This window comes from Arachis ipaensis, chromosome B7 (assembly GCF_059453495.1).
Source record: "Arachis ipaensis isolate K30076 ecotype BB chromosome B7, ASM5945349v1, whole genome shotgun sequence".
Lineage (NCBI taxonomy): Eukaryota > Viridiplantae > Streptophyta > Magnoliopsida > Fabales > Fabaceae > Arachis > Arachis ipaensis.
In genome coordinates, this window is record NC_142442.1 from 140,639,526 (window position 1) to 140,659,119 (window position 19,594).

The 19,594-nt window shown below is 34.4% G+C and overlaps 1 protein-coding gene across 2 annotated transcripts; it reads right to left on the reverse strand.

Moving 5' to 3' along the window:
- Positions 1 to 352: 352 nt before the first annotated feature.
- On the reverse strand, positions 353 to 18,676 carry LOC107606245 (symplekin). Of its 2 annotated transcripts, none has more exons than XM_016308271.3 (27): positions 18,210 to 18,676; positions 17,440 to 17,599; positions 17,086 to 17,178; positions 16,286 to 16,388; positions 16,023 to 16,185; positions 10,685 to 10,859; positions 9,936 to 10,064; positions 9,197 to 9,796; positions 8,475 to 9,092; positions 7,925 to 7,990; positions 7,385 to 7,498; positions 7,036 to 7,281; positions 6,368 to 6,415; positions 6,147 to 6,278; positions 5,267 to 5,428; positions 5,097 to 5,159; positions 4,653 to 4,763; positions 4,466 to 4,549; positions 4,346 to 4,393; positions 3,907 to 3,981; positions 3,634 to 3,729; positions 3,151 to 3,231; positions 3,000 to 3,071; positions 2,258 to 2,302; positions 2,099 to 2,182; positions 1,358 to 1,461; positions 353 to 831 (listed from the first exon to the last, which is right to left on the reverse strand). In XM_016308271.3, the coding sequence occupies exons 1-27, from the start codon at positions 18,410 to 18,412 to the stop codon at positions 717 to 719; spliced, it is 3,990 nt and encodes a 1,329-aa protein (XP_016163757.1). In that variant the 5' UTR covers positions 18,413 to 18,676; the 3' UTR covers positions 353 to 716. The 2 variants fall into 2 exon arrangements, with proteins under 2 accessions (XP_016163757.1, XP_020962202.1); XM_021106543.2 differs by having other exon boundaries at positions 6,153 to 6,278; positions 18,210 to 18,675.
- Positions 18,677 to 19,594: the final 918 nt, after the last annotated feature.

The following is a 19,594-nucleotide window of genomic DNA, read 5'->3' on the forward strand; positions in this document are numbered from 1 at the left end:
ATTAACATCATTTTCATGTGAATATTTTATATCAAATAATTTATCAACAATCTTAAGATTCATCAATCATTTCACTTAGGCAAATAACAATTAGTCAATTACATTTTGGTACTGTAAAACCCCTGCCTTAAAAGTTTCTAGGTCTGATTATAGATTCGTCACTGCACAACCAAATTTATATGTTCGCGATTCAATGTTTTGTGGTTGGAGATTTACTAATTGCACATCTTATGCCTCTAAAAAGGCCACATCTTCGAAAACTGGCCAAGGTCCAGTTGTGGATGTGAACCCCCTTCTGGTATTGTGTGTGTGTCTAGTGTGGTAAGTTGTAATACGACAAAAAAATTCAATGTTTCTTCCCTTGGAAAAGGCAGGAATTAAATTAAACAAAATTGGATGAATAATATTACAAACAATGGAAACAAAAATTGAAAGAAAAAAAAAATACATCTATGATACATTCCTGGAACCCTAAGCATACTTGGATTTACTGGAGCACCGAGATAAGATTCTGGTCACAGAATCTTGATATCATTAAGTGCCTCAAATAATATACACTGAGACAGATGCATCAACATTCTGGTTCAAAATGCGCAATATCCATTTATGAGAGATCTCCTTCAATGGCTGCAAACGCGGGATATTTTGGCCAATCTGTCCCCAACAGTACTTTCAATGCCGACCAGGTTACTGAATTCCTGTCAGCGACTTAACTATCATGTCAGTGTTGCTCCTTGAACTGAAGAATTTGTGTCAGATGGGTGCAATGATGTTGGCAAATGTTGCTGCACGTGAGATTCACTTGCAAGACCCAGAACTTCTAAAGTTGCTCTGTACATTGGTATATGTAGTAGGTTTTTATTATCCACAGCAATTAGACTTAGCTTGTACAAGGTAAAAGGTAAAATGCAAAGGACTTAGCCAGAAAATAATTTTTTGCTAGGCTTTGTCAACTAATCATTGCATTGTTCAATAGGTGGAAGAATCAAATTTCTCTAAAATGAGTAAGTTAATAAAGTTTAAAAAATGAAGATCTAATCATCCTTGAATCAAGATAGCTAAGCTGACACATTATAAAGGTTACGAATTTATTAGTAATTAAAGCTTCACTTTTTACTTTACCAATCTCCTGAGCATCTTCTCCCTATAATAGGAGTCACTAGATTGAAAAAATAGCATGCACCATCGTAGTAATAAAACAAAAACCCAATATATTTTACGTGATCAGTGGACAATTTTGGTTCAAATGTTCAATGCAGGAGTTATGGGATGCAATCTGATGAGTGAAGATGCACTGAAAGTTAACTATAGAATAAGTTGATGAACAACCAAATCGAGTCTACTAGAAAAGTTTTACCTAGGAAGTGTAGATTTTACTGCTGGTTGATTGGCATAGGAAGCAAGGGGACCTCTGAGGTTAGCATGCCTGTTAAGAGCACTTTCCAGTTGTGGCGGTGGCAACTGTAAGAATGACAAAAAATGGTTTTAATCCGCTGGCAGGTGAGAGTTTTTTTGTTGACTTTGGAAGCTTTTTATAAAGTAATGCTCCTCAGTTTCTGTTTCAAATACTGAGGGATAATAGTTCAACCCTGTAGCTCAAATAGTGTTTTCCTTCTTTATGGGCCTCGTCCACAATTATTTTTTTCCCTCAAAATCGGTTAAAGTATTGTTTTAGTACCTATAGTTTGAATTAAGTCTTAATTTAGTCCCTAACATTTAAAACATCTTATTTTTTTCTCAAACGTTTTATTACATCATATATTAGTCATCTGGTAAAAATTAATTTTTTTTTTCCTAAAAATATCTCTTTACTCCATTATCATCCTTAAGTAGCGGCAATAATCGTAATTATGGTAGTCGTGGTGGTGGACTGGTGGTTGTAGTGATTTGGTAGGAAAAGTGGTAGAAAAATTAAGAAAAAAGTAAAATTAAAATGGATAAAAATGGGCATTTTTGGGAGAGAAAAAAATTCTAATTTAACCAAAAGACAAAAATAAGACGAAATAAAATATTTACGGGAAAAAAAAGTTTCAAACATTAGGGACTAAATCAGTACTTTAGCCTTTAAATATATTAATAGTCTCAGTTTATACAGTACCTGCAATAATACATGAAAAGAACGCGGTTGAGTCTGGTATACGCATTTTAAAAAACCAACCCAAAGTTTTGGCATGCGCCACACCTGCAGTAAGTATAAAGTGAACATCAGCAATCTTGAGTTTTATCAAAATAAGCTGATTTCTGGAATGAAGCATACCTGTTTAGTCACAAGTTTTGAAAGTATCTCCATAACAAAATCAACCTGAAATAATATGCATATTGTCAAAAGGATCAAAATGGTACATTGTGATGTCACCTTGCATATATCCATAGGAAAAAGATTATTATATATCCAGGCTTATATATATATATATATATATATATATATATAAGCCTCGAAATAAAGGTTAAAGAGAAAACATATTGGTTGAACCATACTCGAGGAAATCCTATGATGCATAGCATAGGCACACGGGACATGTGGACACATGAATTTTAAGTTCTTACAAGACATGAGAAATGGTATATATATAAAATATAAAATATTTTTTAGATAAATTATAATGATATTTTGATATTGTATTAAAATATAAATTTATTTTTTAATTATTTTTAGTGTTTTTTTAATTATATAAAGTATTTAAAATATTTTTTTGTTTCAATAAATAATAATATATATTATTTCTAAACTCGTTTAAAAAATACGTTAAGAATAATACTGGATACGCTGACACGTGATGATATTTTGGTGTGTCCAAACAGGTCCGGAAATATTTTTTATTTTTATTAAGACACTGACACGCGTGTCAAACGAGTGCCAATGAGTGTCATGTCCAAAATATTTCCGACACGCAGACACGGCAGCAAAATGTCCGTGCTTTATAGAGGAAATCAGAAGGAAAAGGTTAGCAATCAATAACCTAATCAACATAAGTAGCAAAGGGAGACGGAGGGGTTACCAATGCAGGGAAAGCGTCAATTGCCTGAATAACTGTCCTCATGAAAAGTAGAGGCAACGGAGTTTGGTCAACCTGAAAGTTTCCACAATAAGGAACAAAAATAGTGTTGAAGTAAATACGTAAACTTGTCATATAAATCAAATCTTCGTACCATCTGGTTCAATGCTTTTGCCAGAACCTGTTGTGTGAACACTGTACGCTGCTCAAAACATGCTGAACAAGCATCTGTTATCTGATGGTGCAAAAGAATAATTCAGAGGTCGCAACTTACACTATTAAGGATTTTAAAAAGTTGAAGCAATATGAAACGCAACTGATGAATCAGATTATACAGATACAGTCAACAAACTCTGGTCAGCTAAATCCTAATAGAAAATACAACCGACCTAACCAAATTCCGTAATATCTAATTAGGCTAAGAAACCATAAATGTATTCTTTTATCAGAAAGGGTTGCAACATGACTCCTTTATTATACAACTAACCATTTATTTTGGGTACTTATAGCAAAAGTTTGATAGACAATCAACCAAAAGTATAGTATAACACTTCTAATACGGGGAAATTTAACTTTGCCAAGCACAGGAGAAGAGAGATAACATTTTTCGTTATATATAAAACAATAAAATGCATGCCTTCTTAAGTGCAAGGCCATCTTTCTCGGGAACAATTCCATGGATTGCGACCAACACTTCAACCGGCGTTAATGCTGGACCTGTATGAGCCGATCCCTGTGATGAACATATTGAATGCTTAGCTTATCTAGAAGAATAGAGAAATAACAGGTCCCATGTACCAAGAAGAAAACTGGAATATGGAAAAAGTGTTCAATGCCCCATATTCAAGGCAACCCAGAAAGAGCATAATTCATATTAAATATGATGTTCAGCTTGATAATTCACATATACCTGTAGTATGTGAGCAAGTGCCCTCTGAAACTTCTCCAATGGTAGGTCAACAAGGCGGGGGAATATTGGTAACACCTGCAAAACCAAATAATCTTGATCAGGGGTATAAATGGACTAATTACAAAATAAATTGTATCCTAAAACATGTTACGATAGTCATATTTTTTCTAGCCACATAATACTTTATCACATGTGTAAATGGACTAATTGCAAGCAATCTTATAAGAATTTACTGATCTAATTTGGGCCGTAGAAAATGGTGGAAGAATGTTGATATGGGGAAATTTTTAAAGATGGAAAAGATGTAGTAGTTTGAAGTTGTAGAATAGCATGGCCAAAAAAAAAAAGAAACCCTAGAAATGTCTTATCACTAAATAATGGGGAACAAGGAAAATTTAACAATATACAATGAACAGCAGAAAAGGTTCAACAGTTTGACCTCCTTTTTGGAGAGTGATGACAGCAGTGGAACCAGAATTGAAACATCCTGAAATGGAGAACCAGTGTGGATAAGGAAACAAGCCAAAACATATCGTACCATTCTCCACCTACGACATACCTTAAATTTAGTTTCATATAGACGTTTTACAGTAGATATCAGTTCCAATGATGGTGTTGAATCTTGAGTCAATATTTGCAGTACCTTCAAGAACACATAAGTCAATGTTAATTCATTAAGATCATCTTCATCTAAGTTCCATGAACCAAAATATAGGCTATTTTGAACAATGCAAACAGAAAGCTACCAGTGTCAAAAGATTTTCACTTCCTTGTGGTGGATCAGATATAATATGAAGCAATTCAGTATAAGATTGCCCTAATGCCCTCAGAAGAATAGGAATGTGGCGATGAAAAGCCTGCAAAAACACGTGAACAAAAAGAAGCATTAAAATAAAATTCACTGGCGACAGCATTAGATGAAAAGCAAAAGCAAAATCAAAATGCACAATGAAATCTGTTTTTCATATAATCATATGTGAAGCAGCATATATTTGCATACCTAAACCTAATCCAAAAGATAAAACAAACAGTTTCAAACCACAAACATTTTGTGGAAACCTGCTATTATTCTATAAACCATGGCAAAGGTGTATTCTAAGTTAAAAGACTGACAGCTAACTATTGTGTGAGCATAACATATAGACCAAAAAGAATTCTAGTAAATTAACATATATTCAAGAAAATAAGACCTGCTTAACCATCCTTGGGGCTCGCCCATAGACATCAAATACAATCTGAAGAAGACTAGGTTTCTGAAAGGATACAAAAATTGGGTCAGTTTTTTTGGAACTGGTCTGAAGAAATTATAATGTAGCCAATGTCAATTTATAAGCTAGCTTTTAAGTATGCATAAACAAACCTTTGTACATAAAGCGAAAAATAAAGAAATTAAGCGTTGAGCTTCAGAGAATGATATAGACGGAAGACTTTGAGCCATTGGCTTAGTGGTTCTATCAGAGTCGTGTTCTGAAAGGGTAGACTCTGAGACCTGTGATGTGCCACTTATTTCCTGACATGCAACCTGGAAAGTGGAAAAGGAAAATCAGCCATGAATAAAAACCAGTCTAGTCAGCAAAACAGCAACCGAGTCTACTCCCCACGACGAAGCTTTTTTTTCTTTTTGTGAAAGGGGGGGGGGGTGTTTGATAAAAGAAGCTTCTTTAGATTTTTGAAGAATTGTAAGTTTAACCGTAAGGCCTTGTATTAGATTCCCTTCTCTAGGTCAGCAGCTTTAGCTCTCGTAAAGAAGTAAAGATACTATGGTAAACCATGATTTCTTTTGTGCTTTGGGTTGTATATAGATGGAAAGGAATGCTAGAATTTTTCAATTCATTTTATTTCTAGTAAGATCACTTTTTGGCATCCTTTTGGAGTCGCTGTTCATGGCCTGCTTATAGTTTTGCTTTAGCTGATATGCAAAGGGATTGGTATCAATGATGTGCTTGATACAAGGTTTATCCTTATAGAAATTAGTTGTTATTTCTGCATCTTTGTAACGATAGCTGATCCCCTTTTCTTTTGTATTTCTTTTCCTCTCTTCTAGTAAGAAGATATTCATTTTTCTTTAAAAATAAAGGAGTATGAGACAGAAAATGGTTGATGATAGCTACAGGATCAGAATCAAATTCAAAAAATAATATCATCAATCTCTTAATGGCAGACAACACGAAGAATATAACCTATATTTTAAAAACAATTGAAGTGAGATAGATATTAGAACAATAGTACAAGCTTAATACCTCTACCTCAGGTCTCTGTTCAGAGGGTCCAGATTGCGAAACATCATGGTCTACGGCAGAAAGAAGAGTATCAGTGGCAAATTTCTCAACATCTTCTGCAATGTAACTAAGCTGATAGAGCTTGTTTGTCACCTGTTCAATACAAATAAAAGAATTTTGTATATTATTAGCTAGAAATATGCAATAGGTTTCATGCAATCATAAGCTTTCACAGTTTATACCAGCCGAATAGCTTTTGCTCGAATCTCATCTTGTGGGTGAACAGCACACTGTCAATATTATACACCAATCAATACATTAGCACTGTGAAGATGTAACAGAAAGAAGGAAAGCCTATGTAAATCAGAATGACCATTTTCACAAAATTAATGAATTGGTACTAAGACAGGGAAATTAGAAAACAACTTTTCAAAAATAAAATTAACATTGTCAAAAAAATCATGGGAGGTCAAAATTGAACATCCAACCCCTAAAGCGACCTTGCAAAATTAAACATTCTGTTGACATGCTAAAGGGCAACTTGCAAGTTGCAGCCTCAAGTTTCATTTAACATTCTCTGAGAGATGCTATGGACCTATGCTACACCTGTTGCACTAGGTGAACAGCCAATTAGAAGTTTTGGAGTGTGTGTATGATAAAAGTATACCAGATATAACATGTTGCTAAAAAGAATAGACATGAATAGAAAACTCAATATATGATCGACGGCAAAGAATATTTGCATCCCTACTGTACATTTAGACAAATGAAGCAACATGAAATATTTTAAATGGGTATGCCGCCACAATCTGGCCAATACAAAAGATTAACCCTAAATAGACATGAATATAACATACAATTCAGATGAGTTATATATTCAACTACCAGAGACCTGTAAATGATCATATACCTTTAATGCTATGCCCAAGCACGCTTGGCGATTTTGTGGACGCCCCAAAATTAAACTCCATATAGCACCTAGACCTTGAGTTACACGTTCGATATCACGAATAATTTTTCCATTATGATCAACAACGTCAGAACAGCAGAGATCACTCAAAATATTCAAGGCAGATTCTGGCAAAAGTGGAACTTCACCAAGAAGCCTACTAAAAGATTTGTCTGAAGCCGGAAAAGATTCCAACAAAGATTTGGCCTAGAAGGAAATGGTAAATCTAAGTTTCCTGAGAAATAAATAAAAAATAAAGGATAGAAATCAATGTTTCTAAATAAATCCAAACAATCAATAATGAACATACCACTCCCAAGAGAAACTTTTCATACAAGACAGAAGAAGAGGAAGAGTTTTCAACTGAATCCAATACTGTGAGGCAGTGCAGATGGTACAAAACATACAGCACTAGTTCATGACCCTGCAAAGCCATTTGTAAGTAGCCAAGAGTCAGAATAATTTAAAATAATAATATTAGTAGTAATAGTAACCAAAAAGGCAAAAAAATACAAATTTTCAGAACTATTTTGATCATGAACTACAAGCAACGGGATTCGAGTATGAAACTAGTCCATTTAGGATCTTTGATGCAACAATACTGTCAAAGCCTGAATTTGGTGCATTTAAACTAAAAGATCATACTTCGCATGTATCAAATCCCTCATATAGATACAAATTATTCAATGACGTGTAATAATTATCAGCAACTTCACTTAAAAAAGACTCAGCAATATTCTAACATTATAAAACAAGAAAAAGCAAAATTCAATTTCTATATTATAATAATAATAATAATAATAATAATAATAAAAATTTGTAGTAGGATATTAAAATGTAAACAGGGCACCTTTTGCCAGTGGTCTTCCACAATTTGGTTTTGCAACATCACAATGAACTCATTATCGTCATCAATCTGCAAGGTAGGAGCAACAAATTATTTGCTAATACTATTTATAATCTCTGATGCCGAAAGAATGACTGAAAAAGATACATGATAAAATACACATTTCTTCATTCGCATCTTGCGATGCAGCTCATACTTTCTATGTCAAGTGAATAGCAGCAGCTTTCTGTTTTGGGTTAAAACATTCCTCCCATTTCATTTCTTAACTACAAAAAAAGTAGGGGCGTGTGTTTGTTTCCTAAAGGGCATGTATTTGAAAACAATGAAGAGCCAGTCCAGAACATAACCAAGGCTTCTCCTCTAACTTGTCATTTCTCCTCCCAATGGTTTATACGGGTATTGTACCACGTGTAACATGTAAAACATGACCAGGCAAAAACAGCTGTAAATTGATATTAGACTACCAATCTAAACGAACAGCACACACACACACACACACACAGAGAGAGAGTAAATAGCTGATAAACATTAAAAGGAAAAAACAATTCTCTACCTGAGCTACAAGCCGAGCAAGGAGTGGCATGCAAAATTGCTGACATCCTGTCCCATCCAAATGCCTGTATGACTCTATAATATGCCTAATAGCCAGGTGCTTCACCTTAGTTTCCTGCTCATAGGTTAGATCCACATATGGTGGTAGCTGTGGTAGTTCTAGACAGGTATCTTCTGATGTAGATGCAACTTGGACATCAGGAGAAAACTGATCAAAATCTAATGAGTCGGTCTCATTTGCTTCAGTATCCTCCAACAGCTTCACTGTACTACGATCTTCATCAGTTGCATCAGAGGGAATGACTGAGGAATCCAAAGAAGCAATTGCTTCCGCAATGTGCTGGGTATCTCCAGGCCTCTCCAGAACCTCTGTCTTGGGAGTTAGCCGATCAGGTCCAGAAAGTGAGGGACCTTCAGAAATGATATCCTCATTTTTCAGATTGATTGTTGCCTCAGATTGATTATTTTCTTCAGCGGAGGCAACAGGAGGTGAAGAAGGCTTAATCAAAGATACAGGATCATCTAACTCTAATTTTGTTGCCACAATATCATCTCCAACAGACCCAGCTGCCCCACCAAGAGTTGCAGCTATACGCCGTGGATCCAAGCGACGGGGATCCTGAAAATTTGAACCAGATGGTTTAAGGTAAACGCAAAATTGGCATTTTAAAATAGAAATATTAACCAGCAGCAAAAACTTCTACAACGAATAACAAATCTTACCCTGCGTGGGTCGCGTTTAGAATCAGCAGGCAAATTATTGATGTCAGACAGTGATGAACTAGTGGCAGTGATTGTAGTTGAAGGGAATGGTGCTTGGTCAGTAACAGCCAATGATTGGATAGAACTTACTGGAGCAGATGGTGATAAAACTTTTGATTGACTGAATTGGGAACCAACTTGTTGAGGTACTGGCGAATTCCCAATCCTTGCTAGCGGTGGGGGTGTCTTAGGCAAGTGCTTCATATTTGTTATCACAATATCCGCCAACAGATCAGGATGAATCTTGGAAACAAGGATTTCAAGAGATTCAGCACCTCTTTCTCCTTCAGCAAGCAAAGCACCAATCAAAGCAATCATTTGCTCCACTGCAGTTAATTCACCATCTAGTGCAGTAGCATTAAGTGATACTCCATTAACAGAGTTAAGATCCTGTCCAAAGTCATTTACTTGAACTGGTAAAGTTAAGTGAGGGTCAGGACCAGATCGAATCCGCTTAGAGATTGCCTCGTGACCATTGGCCAGATGTTCATTATCCAAAGGAATAGCTCTTTTTCTAGATAATTCCCCTGAAACATGTGACTGAATTGATGATTGATCATCCTGAAAGATAGAAATCAAACTGGATGTGATAAAATTGGAGAGAAGGAATCGCAGCTCATGCTCAATGTTTTATTTGGATAAAAGTAACTTGTACTCAATAATGGCAGCTTGCTGTTAAATGCACTAAGTGGCTACATACCTTGATAACCCGAGCATCACGTGTAGAACGATCACCGTTTTTAATAATTTTGTCAACTTGTCTGATGACCTGATCGGCAGCATCCGCTGCATTCATGGCCCGCAGGGTCTTTATCAATCTTTCTCGAGACTGCAAAACATCAAGAGAATAATTATTTATTTAAGAAAATACACCTCATCATGGTTAACCACACAGATACCAGTCCTTCCCAAATCCCAATTCAACCTATGAGGTAACAATAAAGCCATTTATATACTATTGTTCTCTTGCCACTCATGCTTGCTCAGATGTGCTTTGTTCTTAACTAAACTATATACTAGGAGCACCAGATAATAACACAGAATAGACAGACTTGTAATCTAGATGATATATTCCTAGGATGTCATCTGTAGAGTATAATTGCCATAAGCATGTGAAATTTATGAGAAGCTTATAGCAAACCTCAGACTAGAAGCTTAATAGTAATACTAAAATACAATTTGGAGGTATGATGTATAAATATGTAAGGCAAAACTAGTAGTTCTTGCAAAATAAATTACCATAATGAATCAATGATTCCATTGGGCCAACTATTGGGGGTCCAAAAGTAATAAATTTAGATTCAATCTTTAGCAGGAACCAAAATTGTAAAATAATTTAGACAGCTTCTGTAAAGAGGATTATGATAAAGCAAGACAGAATGAATAAATAACCAGGGAACAGAGAATGCTAGGGGCCAAGTGAAATGCAAAATTCAAGCACATATTTACCTCTAGTATAGGTGAATAAGTGCACCTAAGAAACCCCAAAAAAGCAGTTCTTAAAGAGTACTGAACACTGGCAATATGATATCTTTTCGCTGTTTGAAAATTTGGATTAAAATCGAGCAATGCAGAAAAAATTGTATCGTAGTGTTGCGGCCGTTTCCTTGCAATAGCTGATAAACTGTCAAAAGAAACACATAAACGGTTGGTTAGATTTCAAGTGACAATGAGGTAGGCCAAAAAAAACCCAGCAACCCATCCACAGCAACTACATTTAATGCTAAAAGCAATGCTACATAAACTTTGTAGAAAGCCTAGAGGAAATTTAAATCCAAAGAGCGAAGCGGCATATCAGTATCAAAACCCCCAAAAGTAACAGCTGGGCATCATTCAGCATTACACCTGCACACAATCTAAGCCCCTAACAGGGATATTTTATTTAGAATATCCATAAAATCCATCAAGTTAAGCAAACTTGTCTAACTTTCTTCATTTGAAATACGTGATCATGCTCCTAACCAATATATCATTTGAATTCAAATTATTGGCAGCTCAGGAAATTGTAGAAAAATGCATACTTGGGTGGTGGGCAAACTATCTTTATCGGACAAAAATAACCAAATGCTCACTTAAATGCATAGATAATATGTTAATAAAATGGGAGTTTCAAATAGAACCCATTGCCACTGAATAGCTGATATAGATAGATTCACTTATACTATTCCCTTTTGCATCTCAGAAGAATCAAGGAATTTCACTAGAAGCACTAGAAAGCAGATTCATTTTTTTTAATTCATAGAACTTTATGCTTTATATATATATATATATATATATATATATATAAAGAGAAAACAAAAATTTAGCCTAAATGCTGAACAATCTCCTTAGTCCTTAACCCTGTATTCTACAGTCATCTTTGAACAAATACGAGTGAAACTATTCACAATATTAGAAATTACCCTATCGTCTCCATATAACTTCTAAACTTGTTCATTTCAGCCATTTCCATATAAACAAACTCAAAGTTACAAAGGTAGTGATCATGCAAGAAATAGAAAACTGAAGCACAATATGGGAACAGTTCATTGCATTACAGAGATAAGCTTGCAGCAATGGCAGACCAAACCTACATCAACAGAATCAGATTTGTGTGCTGTTGTTTCAACAAACTAGATTTTTATGCTCCACTTATAAACCAAGACAAATATAAAATTAATTAAAGTGAATAATGAGACATTAAAAAGGAAATGTTGGAGACTTCTAGAAGCAGCTTTGGATGGCTAGATTTTAAGATTCCAGAAATACATCCACTTTTTGCGAAAAGACAGGAATGTAGTGGATAGTAGAAATAACATAGTTTTCAATCAGACACAGCATCATATATTAATTAAGGAGCATATTCTCTTTTCTCCTTTTTCTTGAAATCAATTTCTCGGGGGAACATACAAATTAATAAAATGAAATCCTATTATAATTCTGCAGAAAATTGAAGAAAACTGTAACAAAAATAGGGCCAAAACAAACACAAGTCATTGCAACAAGATAAAAACATAGTGCCACAACTACCTGTATACAAAAACATGTATCCTTTAAAAAATAAATAAAAAAGGGATCCACAATAAAATTAAATAACAGTAGAAAATATACACATGCCAATCCCTTGCATTTCTTTTCACCAAAAGAACATTGCCTTAAAGAAACTCAGTGATGAAGATAACAGATGATAGCAAACTGGTATGAGTATAACCCATTTATATTCCACAATTCAAACTAGTCAATAAGTACATTATAAATGATCTGATATCAACTCCAGATTGAGATGGAAAGATACAGAGAGAATAAAAAAGATCACATAAAGCAGTTTCAGATCAAAACTTCCATTGAAACAACATTCCTTAGAATATGAAGATGTGATTAGAAAATAAGAACAAAAGGAGTTTAGTTTAAAAGGAGGCTCTCATGAAGTAAAAAGAAAGAAAAGGAGTGAAAAAAGTATGTGAGGTATTTAGCTTTTTTTTATACTTAACCTGAAATAATATGGAAGGACCTCAAAGGGTGCATGGCTTTTTTCTGTTTAGTTTTCAGGTATGTTCTCACTAATAATTACAAACATCACCTCATTTTCAATTTATTGCATGCTTTTAAAACATTTCTGCAGAAAATGATGGAATCAAGGCAGAGTTGTTTTCACAATTTCCTTACAGAAGTTTGACAAACAGGAAATTAAGTTACAAAACAATGGAATTTTTGTAATTATCAACGGAATCCATCAACTGAAATTGAGAGAAAACAAGCCAAATGCCAATTTAGATTGTTTAGCTCCCAGAAGTAAAAAAGTAGCAAACCATAACTTGTGTTTCAGAAAAAATCAAAAAAATCTTGTCATTTTAATATATCTGACACCAGCACCTCAGCTAACAAATCAGTTCAATATCCAGCATGAGTCCTAATCAAAATCAAAGAGAACACATGAAATATGATTACACACCTTCACAGATTAGTGTAACAGGCTCAAATGTTGACAAAAAAGCACCGGAAAACAGGATTTCTAAAACTCTCCCTACCAAGTGAAAATGCATAACAAGTTATCTGTATATACATTCTGAAACCTTCACTCAGCTTTGAACAATACAGTTGCAAATAAACACAGAATATCTTGAAAAACTCCAAGTTTTAGGTATTTTAGATTGGAGTCCCAGACAATTATCCAAAATTATACTTCCGAGACATCAGACTTTAACTTTTCACTTGATCTAAATCAATCACTGAATTCCTTTTGGCATCACCACTGTCAATATTCCAATGAAAGAACTGATGTGTTCAAACATTAATTTTTCTCAAAAATGGTGAATGAAAATATTCTGCATGCATCAATATTGCGGGGAAAGGACAATCAGAAAATCAAACATATTATTAAGACCATGCACATAAAATATCATCGCTACAAATAGAACCTCAATGAATCCTGCTGTAAGAGAATATCAAATGCTAAACTTTCAATCAGAAAATATGCTTTGTTTCAACTGTTGGTAAAATTATTATCTCATTTTCCAAGCAAACCTGAAGTTACTTGTGGTAAAACTTGTGCAAAAGATAACAAGTGAGAAATGAAACACAAATTTATAGAAAATGAGCCAGAGTATATAATAGAAGCCCGGGAAAATATTATTTGAATTATTGAGATATTAACTGTGTATCAGCTGTTATAATAATAAATACATTATCTGGGCATGCGCTTACAGCACAAAAATTTAAACAGTAAATGGTCTCTCTCAACAGTTTACAACAATAAACTGCATTGCTTGACCACCATCCTTGGTTCATGAGATGACCATTTTAATGCCTCAATTTCGATATCTATCACCCGACCAACTGGCATGCCACAGTAAATTAACGAATCATCTTACATAGACAATCACCATAACTTCCATTATATGAACCACCAATGCAGCAGTATCCATGGCCATTAACTCCTCGTAAGGAACTGGTCAGCATGTCGCAACGTTATAAAACAAACAAGCAGTTGAACTTGTTCTATCCATGAGACCCTGCTCCAATGATTCCCTCCATAATTTTGAACATAGTAAAAGATGTGGAAAATTTTTAAAACCTTTAGGTGATCCTAACACATTTAATTGCATCAGTAAGTATTGAGTAAGAGACAGCACCATTTACTAACAAAAACATGAAATCATAATTCAAAAAAGTACAATGGAGTTGTAGGAGAGACACTTGTCACCTTCCTACATGAATATATACAAGTAAGGCTGAATAGAAACAATTCGAGATTTCAAATTTGGAACTAACTGATTAGGTGTATCTTACAACTGCAACAAAGGTTTCCATGTAACAAGTAACTCTGAAGATGAGTGCATGGAAACAATGCATCAACACATCAAATTTAATGGGCTGCTAAATGTGTGCACTGTTAATAGACAAGAATAAATAAACATCCATCAAATGGGAAGAGATAAAGAGCAATAAAACACCAGATTAGCCACAGAATTGGATACACGTGTTCTTTTGGAGCAAGTGGATTTTAAAACTTGGAATTTATATATATCGTTGAAAAGGCTTAAAACTGAATTTCTCTTTTAAACTTTTGGATGGAAAAAATGACTTTATTTCAGGATTTTGATTATGTTTGAAAATACAAATATATAAAGTGACTTTTCTAGTCGTAGAAGTAAACTTTTTGGGCTAAGATAACTTAAATACATACACCCTAGAACACATGAAATCTTTCACAAACAGGGAGACCAGAAAGCAATTTTCATTAAGCCAAAGGGGCAGGGGTAAATAAAAGAGATATAATGAAGGAGTGCATAAATTCCTTCTATCTTTTTTCATGAATAAGTAACTAAGCACACTCAAAAAAGAGGAGCATGATCCAGTAGTTTGTACAAGCACAATACCATAAACAAAACCTAAGTACCAAGTCACAGAGATAACATGAATAGTAATTGTATCAACACGTGATCATCGACTTCATGACTTGCCACAAAATGAAAACAAATCACTTAATCTACTAACAATTTGCAAAGATAAGGACAAATGATAAATTGATAACAAGGAAGACAAGCAAAATAGATATAAACATTCTGCACATGCTATGAGACCCAGACTTCAAATCTGATGCTACCTATAAACCATTATCACTAGAAATGCAATTTCATATATGATTGCAATGTTTCTTATTAAGAGGTGAAGAATTAACGCTTATAAACCTATAAGGTTCATTACAAGCAGTGGACTTAACGCATGACATAGTCAAAAGAGCCCAATGAAAGTAATCAAATAGATTAAATGACATACACATGCACACACATATCAGGAGAGAAACAAATAAAAGCATGTCATATACCTACACTAGACTGTTACATCACTAACCCGAAAAGTACATTCAAATTCCTCAATACAAACATGCAATAACAAGTAGAGAGTTTTAAAAATACGAGGAAAAGCATTGTGATAGTTATTTGTACTTTATTTTATGAGGTGAAGGAAAGAATTGGTCAACCAACAACGTTTCACAAGTTTATAGCAGGGGAGCACATGAAGAAAATAAATGTTAGCCAAGATGTAGAAAAATAACAGATATATAAAAGACTTTTCCATGGGGAAATACTGTTAGCATGCCTAGCTTTGTCTCTGTAATGATCTGCTGCCAGTAGTAGTTAGCAGTAAGTCAAGGAAAATAACCCTCTAGATCCAACCATCTAATTTAGAAGTGGGATACCAGAAATGTTGCACAGGTTCTACAGCTATCCGAAAATGAAGATTGCACAAAATGTTAAATGTTATGCAAACCCTTGTTATTAACCACTAGCACATGAAAACTCACCAATTTATAACAGTAATTGTTAAACAACCAGGGAGACTTGCACCAGGCTGCAATAAATTTAATAGAATGCCAATGGTCCTGTTTGCCTCCGACTTGAGAGCCACCGGATCAAGAAGAGGGTGACCACCAACCAACCATGATATATTAGCAGCTTGCCTAGATCCTGTTATTGGATCAAGATTTAAATGAACAAATGGATGAAAATTACCCAAAACAACTCAATCTCCATAGAGAAGCATTACACAAAAATTAAAGAACAATACCTTCTCCAGTTGATTTCTCAGGACTATTGTTGTCAGGAGTAAAAAGCAAGACGAATATTTCCAAGAATTTCAGTCCCAGCAACTTTATTCCGGCAGAACCAGGCTAAAATATCAAGCAGTTAACTCTCCAATCAGAAAGGAATAACCACCGACAGACCAAATTATAACGAGTGACATTCATATTCTAAAAACAAGAAAAATGCAAAATGTTTCTAGGGATGATGAATAGAAGCTCTGAAGCTAGTTATGTACATAAGTCATAAGTAACATGCTATCTTGCTATCTAAAATCTAAGCAACTGACTTATTAAGTTTAAAACTCCAGACAAAAAGTTACAAGTGATTATGACAGTCAACAAAGACAAGTAAACTCCAAACACCATCCAATGCATAGACATGCATAACTTACAAGCCCCTATTTAAGGAGGAGCACCACAGACGAGCACCACAGACCTTAAAAAAAAATAAAAATAATAAATAAATCAATTCAACATCTCAAAGCACCATATTACAACCACCTATATAATGATCTTGCACTCCATGAGTCATGACAAAGAAAACAAGAGAATAGTGATTTTTATCAATACTGTAGCTCGTCATGATCAAGATCAATTCGGCAAAGCCTTTGAAGATGTTTATTTGACTAGATATTTAAATTGAATTTCAAACATACAGTTGCATTATTGAATTAGTTGAATACAGTTCATTAGTACATTTCACACTGATAAACCAGCCTTCCAAAAAGTAAGAATATCTGAAGAACAGCAATTATATTCTGAAGAACCGAAAAGATCTAATTACCTCAAGAGCAATCCCAAAAACAGCATCCTTGAACTTAAGCATCCACATCCAAACCCCTTCTAACCACCTCTCTACTTTACCATATTGTTGAAACTGTAAAGTTTTCCAAATTAGTGTCACTCGTCAGACAACAGTAAGTACACTACCTACCAATGTCAGGATAATGGGAGAAGTAAAATGAGCAAAGACTCTCGTCTAAACAAATTTTTCCTTCCATCTAAAACATTTGGCAAAGGACAATAAAGAAGGTGCAAAATCCATCAAACAGCTAAAAAATCCAAAATATAATTCATGAACAGTCACCAGTGATATGATGCACAACTGAGTTTTATTAAAGAGGGTTTGAGATGGTACCTGCACAATCATCTCCACAAAAACATTACAGAAGATGTTCGTGCCACTAACAATAGATTGCTTTACAATTATCGGATCAGCATCTCGCAAAAATGTTAATAGTATAGAAACAAGTGCAGGAGAATGATCGACTGCTTTAAAACCAATCTCCTCAATTAACCTGGAATACAGTGGAGGAATCATCTATAAGCTAAAATAAAACAAGAAACACACACCAACTGGTAGTTTTTAAGAAGGGCAGAACACAGAGACACGGCACAAGTTATTGGGAAGAAGTAAACAACTAAATTCAGCCTATACTTGCACTTAGCTACAAGCTTCTGCTGCAAGCACTATGGAACGGCCCTGAACCACTTTAGAATACAGCAAATACAACAGCTAAACATTTTTTCTCAGGTAGAGTCCTATTATAAACCATCATTCGCCACAATATTCGAGTGCATTGCATTCCGGCACCAACTAAGCCATACCCAAATCTATAAAATTGATTGAATTCCATGAATATTTGACAAAGAAAGCTTTTCTTCTCCAATATATAGACCATCTTTGAAAGACCGATTTAGCGTAAAAACAACGTTGGCATGTTTGCAGCAATAAAATCATAGATTTAAAAGAAATAAGCAGTTAAGCACCACACATTGCCCTAAAATACCAATCAATATTGAGAAAAACCAAGAAAACTCATAACCGAGTAACGATACAGCTAAAGCGACATAATTAATAGAAAAGAAAATGGTAATAAATAACAGAATTAGGGTTAGGGCACTGACTGTATGAGCAATTTGCGAACGAGGGATTCGGGAGAGGACTGAAGCTCGAGGAAGAAAGGGAAGAGGTCAGCGGAGAGAGAAGGGTCGAGGGAGAGAAGGAGGTCCTTGGCTTGGGTGAGGGATGAGAGCTTGACGTTGACGTCGCCGTGGTTGTTGGCGGCGGCGAAGAGAGAGAGGGCTTGGTCTCTGGAGGAAGAGGCCATGGCTGTCTCTCAGAGTCAGAGAAGTTAGGGTTTGCGGGCAGAGTGAGAAAACTGGTCTTATATTTTATAATATTATATTTTAATGACTATTATAATGTGGAATGGAAGAAGAAGAAAAAGAAGATGGAGGAGGAGGGAAGGGTTGGGAATGGAAGAGAGCAAGAAAATCGGCGGGATGGGTAATTGTAATGAGAGTGGGTGAAGAGAGATGAGATTAGCTGAGACGGGAACGATGGATTACAAATTTGGGACCTCTCAACCCCGTGCTTTTTATGTCTGCTACTACTTTTATACCATTTTATTTTATTTTATTTTATATATATTTATATTATTTTGTGTTATGTACTTGGAACAGGAATTTTTTTTATATAAATTAAATAAATGTATTATATACGGATATAAATAATTTGCAATATTTTTTCGAAATTGGATCGTATTACTTAACCAAATAATTTTAAACGTACTTCTTTTAGATGTGAAAATTTCTAAACATGTATTACACACGTAATATGTAATATGTAGCACTTGTTGTACTCCACATATTTTGTTTACAGTGTTAAACAAAATACGTTTAAAATTATTTCGTTTACAATTTATACGGTGAGACACTAAGACATTAATTTTTTACTCTTTTATTCTTGTTCAATTTTTAAATTTTTAAAATTTGTCTTCTTATTTTCTTAAATTTTTTTTGAATGAAAAATAATTTAATTTTTTCTAAATATTTGTGTATCTTGTTCATTATATGTTTGGTTTATCTATGGGTGAAGACATAAACACAAATACACAAATATTGAAGATATATACATAAGGAGATACAAATTTTTTACTTTGTTTGATAACTATGTACAAGACAGAATATAAATTACAAATATCAATATTATCTTTATCTCTAAAAAAAAAATCACCACAGTCACTACTATTAAGGATAAAAGTGGAAAAACTTATGTCTTAACCTTTGTGTCTTAGTGTCTCAATAAAATGGCAGTACACAAATTTTATATATTTATGTACCAATGTATACCACCGTGTCTTTACTTATTTTATGTATTTGAAAATCAAACATGAAACATAGATGTGAGTGTGTCACCGTGTCTCAAAATTTGGTGGACACACTCACTAAACAAATACTTCATATTTTTACTAAACACAATATATAAACACAAATATTTTATGTCTATA